At 40.0% G+C, this 12,650-nt stretch overlaps 1 protein-coding gene across 1 annotated transcript in view; it reads right to left on the reverse strand.

Moving 5' to 3' along the window:
* The window catches only part of LOC116851831 (tyrosine kinase receptor Cad96Ca-like), a 32,573-nt gene that overhangs the window by 8,708 nt on the left and 11,215 nt on the right, over window positions 1-12,650 (reverse strand). Inside the window, exons 2-8 of the mRNA XM_032831653.1 lie at window positions 7,902-8,152; window positions 7,135-7,247; window positions 5,366-5,762; window positions 4,748-4,924; window positions 4,210-4,560; window positions 3,698-4,003; window positions 3,176-3,382 (exon numbers count right to left, since the gene is read on the reverse strand). Of these exons, the coding sequence (XP_032687544.1) occupies window positions 3,176-3,382; window positions 3,698-4,003; window positions 4,210-4,560; window positions 4,748-4,924; window positions 5,366-5,762; window positions 7,135-7,247; window positions 7,902-8,152 (1,802 nt within the window). The remainder of the gene's footprint in view (window positions 1-3,175; window positions 3,383-3,697; window positions 4,004-4,209; window positions 4,561-4,747; window positions 4,925-5,365; window positions 5,763-7,134; window positions 7,248-7,901; window positions 8,153-12,650) is intronic.

Below are 12,650 nucleotides of genomic sequence, written 5' to 3' on the forward strand. Positions count from 1 at the left end.
TATATATATATATATATATATATATATATATATATATATATATATATATATATATATATGTATAATTTCTCCGTTATTATTGCGAATATCGCAAAACGGAATAGTACTTTTATGTTCATCTCAATCCGTTCTACATTCCCACAAAATATACGGAGGAAAGTCTGGGGCCGGTATTCATAGTCGAATTTTATTTCAAGACCGTCTTAAGTAATATCTTAAGATACGAATACAGCTCTGTGATTGGTTCATGACATCTTAAGACAGTACTTAAGTGCTGCGTTTCAAAATTCTACTCAGTAGAAGGCATTTAATTGACCAATAAAAACAAAGATAACTAGGATTTCTTTATCATGATTGGTCAATTAAATATACTTTACCCACCGAGTAGAATTTTGGAACACAGCCAAGATGATCTTAAATATAAGATCTGACTATAGGTTTGTCGAGTTGCTTGTACTTTTCATATTTTTATACTTAATGCTCGTTGCACATTAGTGCACCTCAAACAACACAAATTTTTCAAAATATATTCTGAAGACGTTTTCAGGACGGAGGAACGTCATCAGAATATTCTTAGGACGTCCTTTGAAGGTGTGAATATACCATATACCGTATATGCAATCCTTCTGCTCTCGTAATAAGTGGCGGCGCTGGCGTGTCAAGCAGTGGTTGTCTGTGTCCTAAAGTTGACGTGTTCCGAAATCTACAAAAAATCGGTGCACAAACCTTTCAGACCACGAGTCTACATATATGTCAAGATGTGTTAAGCAATTGGAAAGCACCCAATAATTTTTTAGAGGTTCTAAAAATGGCGTCATGTTTTCCGTTCGTATTACGAGTGCAAATGCAATTCTGATACACTTTTTACTCTTGCTTGGGATCAAGTGTAAAAAGTGTATCAGAATTACATTCACACTCGTAACACGAATGGAAATCATGACGTCATTTTTAGAACCTCTAAAGAATTAATGTGCACTAAGTGTAAAAGTATAAAAAGTTCAATTAATGCGAATAAACTTATTGGATATTAGTTATTTTCAGACAATTCACACCTCCAAAGGACCTCTAAGAATATTCTGATGACATTCCTCTGTCCTAAAAACGTTTTCAGAACGTATTTTGGAAAATTTGTACTGTATGAGGTGCACTAGTGTGCAACGGGCAGGTGAATAGTATGGGCAAAAGTGTGAATAGTACAAACAACTCGAACAAACCTATAGTAGAACCAGCCTTAGGGTCTTCACACACAAATTGTCGTAACTGTGAAGCTGGCCACACACACTTTTCGTAACAGTAACCGTAAGACGTAACGTAAGAATTGACCAATTATGTTGAGAATCATCGAATCGTAAGGTTGCCATTTTTATGAATACTCGTAATTAGTCAATTCTTACGTTACGTCTTAAGGTGCCTTTACATGGCAAGCGTCGAGCGTTAAAGCGATAGCCAATCAACGTGCCACTTTCCGCAAGAACTACAAGTATACTTCTGGAATCTGATACGTTGATTGGCTAACGCTTTAACGCTCGACGCCGGGACGCTCCCATGTATTGGCACCTTTACGGTTACTATTACGGAAAATGTGTGTGGCCAGCTTAACGTAAACGTACCGTAAGAATTGACCAATTACGATCGAGTATTCATAAAAATGGCGACCTTACGTTTCGACAATTCTCAATATGATTGGTCAATTCTTACGGTACGTCTTACGTTATGGTTACGACAATTTGTGTGTAGAGGCCCTTATGATTCATGACAACTCAATGCTGTCTTATATTCCCATGAATCGAATACCCGGATAGTGTCAGATTCAATATTGAAGCCCTAGTCTGGTATACATCTATTTATTCTTACAACAAGCAATTTTACAATAACTTACAATATTTAACTTAATACATATATACAGATTCGTGTATGTTCAGACGTGAATGAGTAGCGATTAAGACATTGCACGATTATTCTTTCCTTTAACTTTCAAGTGATGTCGCGTTTAGATTAAATTATATTTTTAAGCCGATTGTCCCAATCTTTTGGTAAGCTATCTGACAGGGGTGCGTTCAGATTCCTTATCTGGTTGCACTCTATTACTAAAAACACTATAGTATATGTCACATATACTATAACACTTCTAGTATTTTCTGAACGCATCCCAGTTAAATTATATCTGTCTTCGTTTTTTTTTTCAAATTAGACAGATAGATACATGATTTAAATGTTAACTAGCTTATCAAAAGGTTAAAACAATCGGCTCTAAACGCAAGTTTCTACATATTTTCTTTCTCTCTCTTTCTTTCGTTTTTTTATTTTCATTCTCTTCCTTTCTGTCGGTCTTGGTAGTAAAAAATTATTCATTTGTCATATGTACATGTGTATATGTGAGTATTTAACAGAACGACCAAACAGTCTTACGTCATGGTAAAGGCGAAAGACTCAGAGATACTCTTGTATTATCTTTGAGCGAACGTACATACACATAGAAAAGTGTATGTTACATTCAAGTAAATATTACTTGTTTCAAGTGTTTTATAAGTTTATATATCCGCAAATCTATCATGAGTTCATTACTGATATAATAATTTGCTCAAAATATGGAATAGAAAGCATAATTTGAATCCTAGTAGTATTTCAATTAAGAATATCGAATCAAAAATTTGACTTATTACGTAGAGTTGTCGACCAACTTTTTCTTCGATGAAGTTTTATAATATTCTTGTGAAGAAAACTTTTTCTTCGATTTTCAACAAGAAAATATTCTTCATTGAAAGTTATTTGAAACAAGGAAAATAAACTGAATAACCGCTTTCCTTAGCAGCAAAATGATATTTTTCTGTGTGTACAGAACACACGTTGCATTATTCTTTATACAGTCACATGACTCGATAGTCTCTTCGGCTAAAAAATATATAATAAAAAGAACAAAGTCGCGATAATCTTGGGAATCAACTAGATAACGATCTGTCTGATTTTTCCACACTATTCGTTGCAACACGAGACAGTCCAATCAAAGAAGAGCGGTTCGTCGCGAGAACACATGACGGCTCATATTCGACAAATCAAAAACTTTCTGGCTCGATGCAAGCAAACACTTCGAACAATTCAAACGTCCAAAAGAGCGTCGTTGATCGCGTCGTAGATCGCGCACTTCTTACAGTTTTTCGCCGCTGAGATTGAGCACATTGTAATACGAGTGATCCGGAAACCTGTCGAGCTCGATGTAATCGGTCTCGTCGAGCAGGAGGCCTTCGGTCAGGCTGACCAGTTCAGCGAAGGACGGTCTGCACGCTGGATCTTTGTCCCAACAATAGTACATTATGTTGTAAAGTTCCCTTTTACAGTGCTCGGGCCTGTCCAATCTGTAGCCTTCCTTGATTCGCCGCATCACCTGCAAAACACGAATGTTTCCCTTCAAAACAATTTCTTCTGTTGCTGAAACTTTTGGTTAAAATTCTGCCGTAATATAACTAATTTAATGGAATTAAATATTGCTGAATTTCGTCAAGAAATTTCGTGTTGTTTATATTTGGATTGGTTTCTGCGACAATTTCCAACATTCTGAGAATTCTCTCTCTTTCCTCAATTGTTTTTAATATTATTTTATTCTAATGTGTCTTGTTTTTGTTCACGGGTAATTTTTCACTTGGGAAAGTCGATTTACTGTCCTCTGAAAAAAGAGAACAGATATTCAGCGGACACGTACCTCTGCGGCGGCCAAACCAGGATAAGGTGTCGAACCTAACGTTACTATCTCCCAGATCAGGACGCCGAAGCTCCAGATGTCCGATTTAACGGAAAATATATTGTCGTACAGACTCTCAGGTGCCATCCATCTGATCGGCAGTCTACCTTCGGATTTCCTCTCGTAGATTTGATTAGCCGCCACGTCTCTGGCAAAACCGAAGTCCGCTACTTTGCATGCGCGATTTTCGTCGATGAGGATGTTCCTGGCAGCTAGATCACGGTGAATGATACCCTTCGACGCCAAGTACTCCATGCCTTTAGCGATCTGCGGATAAAGTGTGAACAGTAAACATCAAAGAGTTAATTGTTCGCTGGCAATTTCTCCTTTCTTCTTTCTTTTTTTCTTCTTAAAGTTAATTAAAAAAGAATTAGTACAAATTAGTGGTTATTAACTTTTTAACTGATTAACTAGTTATTACTCAGCCTTTTGCAATAAATTCATAGAAAAGTTCACAGCTCGTTCGCACTCACCTGATATACGAATCCGGTGAGATCCCTGGAAGTTAATCCCGCTCCTCCGTGATTTCTCTCTTCTCTGGAGGCCCTGAGGAAGCTCTGCAGCTTCCCACCGCTCACGTACTCCAAGATGACGAACATAGGCTCGCGTTCAGTGCAACAGCCTAGAAGTCGCACCACGTTCGGGTGAGGGTCCAAGTTCTTCATGACTCGCAACTCCTGCGCGAGATCCAGTCGCTCTCGTTCGGTAGCGTTCTCCTTCAGGGTTTTTACTGCGACGATAGTTGCACCGGACTTGTTGTCAATGTCGAGGGCCTCACACTTCCATACTTGACCGAAGCAACCTTCGCCGAGGATGTTGAAGACCTGGGAATTGGTGAGCAATGGATTATTCGTTTATCTTGAATGAGTGAGAATATATTTACGCTATGAATTGGCGATGGATCTTATTTATAACCGAATAATTAGTAGCAGCTGCTTAGTAATTGAGCAACGCGCAACAATCAATTATCGACTACAAGATTTACCGATGCTTCAACACGACGATGATTACCTTCAATCTATGCCTGGGAAATTCCCATTTGTCTTCTTGCTTGCTCTGAATGCCTGCCTGAGACTCCTTCTCCCACGGCTGGTAACGATTGCTGTGAGTTTTCGAGCCACGCCATCTCTTCAATACGAGAGAGGGATCGTCGGATAAATTGGATACACTAACTGACACCTGTTCTTTCTGAAAATCGTAAAACAATCGGTTTTATTATTCTATTTCGTCTTGTGAATAATCTGAAAATAAAGATCGCAATGTTCAAATCGACTATCTATATCAAATTTATGCACTATAAATGTCTAAAAGATATATCAAAGACATATGAAAGATTTTTATTTATTTTATTTTATACTTGACTTTAGAATGTTTCTGACAAAGGGATATCATATACGTTTGCGTTAAACTTTATGAATTTTTTCCCTGCAAATTCCGAGAAGTGTTTTGAATGGCTTTGCAAAGAAATTTCATTGTACGAAAACTACTTATACAAAATTTTGTATCTAAATCAGTGAGGCGGAATACATGAGAATATGTCTCCTTGTGAGACATATTTTAGACATTTGCGCTGTTTGGATAGTCTTCCTCAATTTCATCTATTTGTTGAAGAAATTTTATTTCAAGTACCGTGTCTTCCTTGGACTTGCGACTAATGCAGAATTTATGCCTCAGGGACCAGGCGGCTATGCCGACGCTCAGGATAATGGCGCATCCTGCTGCCACCGGCACCAAAGTCGTTGCCATGTCCTGCGAAGGTGGTGCGGCGGAAGGTGCAATTTTAGAACTTAACGCGGGTCCTTCTACCTCGTTCAAAATTTCGACTGTCTCCTCTGTAACGCTGCCGTTCACATCGACCGCGTTCTTTTTAGGCTTGGTCTTCTCCAGCTCGAGCTTCGTGGTCTCGGGATGATACTGCTTTGGTGGTAAAGGAGGTAAAGGCGATGCGAAACTCGGTAAATTAGGCAGGCTCAGTATAGGCGGTCGTATCCGACCACCGGAACCGTGCTGACTTGGAAACGGTGTCCTAAATGAATAAGAAAGTTCTTTAATTACTGATAAACATTAATGTAATTTATTTTAATTTATTTCGATTTTGAACGGCGTTCTTTTTAAACGCAACTTTTTTTTCTTCGACAGATTGAGTGAAGTTATTTCTTCTTTTAAGTTTTCTGTAGATATCAGTTGGAAATTGTATTAATAATCATTGTGAGATAATATTTAAAAGACTATTAATTTGCCTGTTTAAGTAACCCGCTGTTTTGCATCTATCGTTATATTTTTTCAGTTCTTCGCTTTATATATTTCTGAATACTCCTCGCGAGCGCGCGTTAAAAAAAGGAACTCTTCTAATATCAGGCATTGTCGACTTAATGACACAGGAATTCCGCTATTTACGGTAGAGAATCGATTTCTCCATAACAAGCATTTCCTTGCACCCTGCAATTTTTGTTCGATCCGCCCCTGATATCGTTAACGAAGTGGAGCATGAATAATGGAACGAATCACCATCGTGTCCCCTTAAGGTCCTGCGTTGTTTTTAGTCATTTATAGGTAAAATATTATTTTATAAGTTTACACCGTTAATAACATTTAATAGCCTTTTTATTCAAATATTTAAATCTTTGTCATATATGGATTTATAGATATATGGATCTGGAATTTGTTACCACGATAAATAACGATTCAATTTCCTAAAGAGATAATTTTGTTGTAATACACACTAAAAATTTTTAGAAGAAATGAGAAATCCCAAGATCGATAAATTTAGCTTCAATAACATGCACGGCGAGATTTAATAGACACTGGATACACAAAGTTGAAGGTCATATGAAAATAGCCTGGTATAAAAATGCCAAGAGTTTAGACTCTGCATATTATTAAATAGCATGTGATTAAACTCGCATATTATTAAACTGTGCGTCGGAATTATCACCATTAAGACACCACTCTGATATTCATAGTTAACTGAAGAAATATAATCGTCATATGTTTTCCTCTTAGAATATGTTTCAAAACATCGTGTTTCAAAACAGCGTGTTGTTCAGTAAAAAAACTTATTTCAATCAAGTACTATATATTAATCCTTTCTCACACTTCTTTTTTCTTTTAAAATTCATACTACTTTTCAAAAGATCGTTAAGAGTTGTTTCAGAGACTGAGTTCCCGACGTCGATGTAAATCGATCGATTATTCTTAACCTTCACGACCAACTTTTTGCGCGTTAAAATACAAAACAAACAACGCGAAAACATGAGAGAGAAAGAGAGAGCGCGCCGGCGTTTTCCGTTCCTATATCTCTGTTTCAGTCGTCGCTGCTTTCTTTCTCTCTCTTCGCAAACTCGATGAATCGTCACGAGCTATCGAAAACACCATCGTAAGTGTGCGCGAGCACGCACCTCGTCTTTCCCCGATTTGGTGCTGATGTGTTCTTAATGTTGACGTAGACTTCGGTCTTCGCAGTGAGTTGACCGTCGGAAACGGTCACGTAGAGGAACAGGTTCTGCCCTCCCTGGAAAGAAGAATGAGCAAGAAGACGTAATTCAGCGCGTCGACGTCTCGCGGCCGGTCGTACGCCGTATATGTAGACGCGCCCTCGTCCAACGTCCAAGATGCATTCTATCGCGTTCCTTCCTCGAAACGAATTTTTCTAACAAAACCCGCCGCCGACCTGTGTGTCTCTGTCTTGCACGCGACTACGGTAATATCCAGGATATCAATATTTCTCGGATATATCGATATCCCCTGAATTTTCGGGTCACAACGAGGTCTCGAAACTTCTGAGTTTTTTTTAGAATTCTTTGGCAATTCGGAATGTTTTCGGCGTTTAAACGCACGTGTAACTTTGATTTATTGAAACTTTAGAATCGCAAAATCTCAAATAATGGTCCGTAAGTTGAAAAATATTGCGAGGACCAACAAACAATCGGATCTTGTAATTTTTAAGTGCGACTATTTTCAGATTGTATTGAGGCGAAATATCGATGAGGATCACGTTTTATGTAAGTAAATATTGTCTTTATTTGAGCTTCAATTTAAATTATTCACGCTCGGAATATTTAGATTTATCTAGAATGAATACAAAGATCGAGAAAGATGAGAATCTCGATCTAAAATCAATATTATGAGTAAATAATTAATCTTGATAATCGTCGAAGGAACTCACCCTTCCTTTAAGAGTCTCATTGAGGTAGACGGTGCCAGTGCTGTTGTCGATAAAGAAGGGTAATGGTGCCTGTGGACTGTCGTCCCCATTGTAGTTGTGTCCGAGCGGTTCCAGGCCGTAGGTCAACGTTTCCTGCTCGTTGTCCTCGGCGCGCACCCTAGTCACGATACTTCCTACCGGCTCGGTATCCGGAAGTACCCAATTTCGATCCAGCCACATTATAGGCGGTGTATTATCGCTGAACTGACTCCCTGCGATCAAACGAATGTCAAGTGTCAAGAACGGTTGTTGAACAAATCTTTTTGTCTGTTGGATTCATGCCAAATAAGCCGCGTCTAATAGGTTTAATGGTCGTCATCTGAGACTCTCGTGTGGCTCTCCATTTGAGAGCTGACGAATTGCGTCAATTGCAATTTTCGATTGGGATATTTGTCGCCGTTAGTAAGCCGTGAGAATTTAGCCCGTCGGCGATTAATAGATTTTCGTCACGGAAGGTTGACAACGCGACTGAAATCCCGTTCAAATTGGCCTTCGATACCTTCGCAGCAGCGATCGCGAACGCTTCGAGCTCACTTCACGCTTGAGCTCTAATTAGCCGCTAGGTTTGTCGAACGATAATGAGAGAGAGCAGCAGCGGGTGGAAATGCGCGCGCTCCGAGAGATCGGCCTTGATATGCATTCCTTCCTGGATTTCGAGTTCATGTCGCCAAGTAGAGTGTGACCCTCGAGACTTCGTTTTGCACATTTTCAGTTGTGCTCGCTCCCCTCCTTACTTTCCATGTGTAAGTCAATGAAATATTGTTAAACCATAAGCTATAAAATGTCGATATCTTACAGATCTTACAGATTCAACGAAATTTTCGCAATTTTTAGATTCTCGGAATATTTTCCTCGAGAGTTTTGATCTCTCGTATCTTGCTAGGAATAAAAAAATGTAAATGCGATAGTACGAACGCGTGGGTGAGTGTGCAGATGTCGAAATTGAGGAGAAACAGCTTCTCTCTTTGCTTTCCACCTCTATCTCTCTGCCACACGTGGAATTTTACAGAGAGCTGTATATAATTATACACTTTTAACAAGCTTCACCACTGTTTCAGTGAATTATTTATGATTTTCTGTTGTTTATGTACCATTTCTAAGACGTCAATCGAGAGAAACGTCGAAACTGAACCTCTCGCGACGTTCTATGACCAGTCGGCTGCGCATCCGACGAGTGATCGCGGCAACACGCCAACGATTCTCGACCTCTCCCATTAAGAATGGATTGGCAAGCTCGAATTGGCGAGTTATGCTCGCGAATAGAAAGTCACGGTGAGCACGAATGCTCATGGCTGGCGAGCGTACGGGGAGCGTTGTGTGATACCGCAGCCGATCTGATACGGCACGAAAGGCTCGTGTACTAGAAATAGAAAGTGCATCTAGCGCGTCCGTAAAATTCAGATTTACCTCCGTTTTTACCAGAGATATGGAGCTTTTTATGTGAATGTCGTGGACATAAGAATATCTGGACGGGGCATACTTCCGCGGGGTGTGAAGCAGAAAGGGAATTGTAACGAATCAACCAAGATGGCGGCGACACATGGCATTGTCACCATTCCAATTATATCTTATTTTTGCGTTTCGCGATTTCTTATTGTTGCTGCCTTTCGCGTGACGATCAGGCATATTGTAAAAGAAAGTGGAACACTTTACTACAGACATTATTTTTGTTTATAGTATACATAACCTCGAAATGCAACAATGCCTCGGTTAAAATTATGCCACGCGACTGCTCATGACGTGAAAGTACTGAGTCTATATATGTCATATGTTATATATATGCTAATTTTGATCAACCAAGATGGCCGACGAATGTTCCCTCCCACTCCTGAAACTTCAAACCTCTTGTCCACATCTTGTAGGGGTTTTTACGAATTTTTTTTATCCAAGAAATAGAAATATTTATCGTCGCAATTTATTCGTATATTTCTAAAAAAAAGGTAAAAAATCGCCTATTTTTCGGTTATCTAAGCTAGAACCTTTCCTCAAATAAAAAAAGGAGGAAGATAGAATACTTTTCCTTTTTCAATTGCCTAATTGTCTAAAGATTGTCCTGATGGAATGAGTAATTAATTGTCTGTATAGGCAAAATCAAAAGTTTTTATTTTCATTAAATTAACAGAAACGTGTGGGATATCAAATTACTCGAGAAATTCATTGAAGTATCAACAGCAATTCTTCTCGTAATGAGAAATGAAAGAAGACACGATGTGTATCGTTATTGAAGTTAAAATATGATTTAAAAGCGCATATTTCTCTTCGTAATGCGTCTCACGCTTCACCGTGGGAAGACGGATCGCAATTAAATGACCGTTCATAGGATGGAATGACGGTTCTCGAGTCAATAAGTTACAAACGAGGAAGTTTGCTGGGAAGGAAGCCGGTCCTCGGTGAGCGACGTAGGAAAACGCGATCGTCTTCGTAACGGCGGCGCTTTTTCGCGCTCTTCTCACCCTTCGCACCGTAATCGTAGCGATTATTCATGAGAATATGGCGCGTAACTGTATTCTCACGGTGCAGTGACTTCAATACCGCTATAGAACGCCGCGTCGGCGTTTGAGACACTGCTGGAAACGAAGCGCCCACCCGGTCGCGCTGCGCCGCGACGAGCATCGCAATGCGGCGCGTCGCCGTAATCGGCGACGTCGCGTCCTCCGCGTATGCGCGTATCAATGTCGATCGCATCACAGACGTGCGATCGGATAAAAATAAAAAATTCCAAGCGGTATCCGTGCTTCTCTAACGAGACGAAGAACGGTACCGTACACCGGAGTTACACACGCTGTGACACGACGTTGCTTTTCATTCGCTCGTTCGGGCATTGCACCGACGCGATGGATCGCGATTTCAACGAGGAAGGTGCCGTGACAACGTATGAATAAAAGATTGCGATTGGCAAACGCGATAGAAATCGATACGCTGAAAGGAAAAAGTATCTATAAAATAAAGAAGCTTAGAAATAAAATAATTTGTTTTCAAAAATCTCGAAAGCTTCCTAAAAAGTATACATTAATTGTAAATCAACATTCCTTACAATCTTGTTCTAACGATATTAGAAGTTGATGCACAAACATGATCGATTGAGTCAATAATAGTCAATAATAGTCAGTCTTTTTTAATTATTTATTTAGTGCTTGGATGGTTTAAATTTCTAAAATTTCACAAGATTACAAAATAGGCTCTAGATAGGAAAACTGGCTTGCACCTAGACTATTTCGAGTAGGGATTTCCACACGAGTAATAACGTATTTGCATAAATTCTTTTTGAATCTGAATTCTTTTATTTAAATAAAATAAACAGTTGTTTTCATAAAAAACTACGACATAAAAAATGTAAATATTCACGTTTGAAAACAATTTTATCTCAGTAGAAATATATATATTAGTAATATACAAACAAATATGTTATTAATACCAACAAGAATAAATATTCCTTTAGATATCTTTTTTAAATCAGTGTAACCTGTAATGAGGTATATTGAGAGAAAGATTATCATGATAATTGTTAATATTATCATTATCTCATGCATGCAGTATGATTGTCAGTTACACAACGTGGAGTGCGCGTAGAGTGATAGTGATAAATTATTCGACGTGATACGCGATGACAACGACAAAGGCTAATTCATTTCTCCAAATAAGAGGTGAGCACCTGATAGTCTCACTTTCATGCTTAAATTTACATGCTCAGCCGCGTCTACAATATGCATGCTGTGACATTCCCATATTGAGGGGAGATACATCCTTTCCTCTGCCACAGATTCTCGCGTCACATACTTTTCATACGTAAAATCTGCAGATACAAATATATTTCCACAAACGAGATTCAAGGAAGGGCTTCAGAACAGGATCGAAAAGAGACTCCCGGCGCGACGAGTGAACGTTTTAAAACCGTGAAGTCGATTGACTGGGACTTTCCCAAGTTCCGAGCCGATGACGAGTTCCCGCTCGGCTCGTTTAGATCCCACTTGCGGACACGGCGATGTGTCTAACGCCGGAGAAAAGGCGGATGCAGCTTCTCCCGGACTTTCTCGGATGTCGCCCGACCGTTTTCTGACGTGCTCTCGGCGTCGATAATCGGCCACCACGAAAGAGGTGAAGGTGCCTGCTTTGAGAGAGGAGGTGCTCTCTCTCTCTCTCTCTCTCTCTCTCTCTCTCTCTCTCTCTCTCTGTCTGTCTGTCTCTCTCTCTGTCTCTCTCTCTCTTTCTTTCTCTCTCTACCTCTCTCCTGCGCGAGACCACGAAGAGCAGTGTGGTCAGCCCGCTGATGCGTCCCGAACAACACGGAGAAAGTGGGACGATGAAAGTGCGACTGAACGACTGGTCTCTGTCTGTTTGTCTGCTATGTATGTGTTCGATACAGCCTCGCGTTCTCTTCCTTCTCGTGCATATGCAAGAGCGCGTCAATGTTGTCGAGAGAATCGCACCTTTTTCTCCGACACATCGTCGGCTGATAAGCGATGCAGGCTTACTTCTTAGCGCGGACTTGTCTCGCCGTATAACCAGCCGTCCTTCGAACACCTTCGGAAATCTTAGCAGCGGCCGGAGTTACCCGCAGGTCGCCCTACTTCGTGAATGACCGGTTAAAGGAAACCACACTGTTCTCTCTCTTCCCTTCTCTCCTCTCTCTTTCTCTTTGAGCGCGAGCGGGGGCAGGTGGAGTTTCAAGCCTTTCGTAATCCTTGGATGGCTAGCAGTCGCCGGTGCAAT

This window comes from Odontomachus brunneus, unplaced genomic scaffold (assembly GCF_010583005.1).
Source record: "Odontomachus brunneus isolate Ranch 3 - 2012 unplaced genomic scaffold, Obru_v1 Obru_scaffold_193, whole genome shotgun sequence".
In the NCBI taxonomy this organism is placed as follows: Eukaryota; Metazoa; Arthropoda; class Insecta; order Hymenoptera; family Formicidae; genus Odontomachus; species Odontomachus brunneus.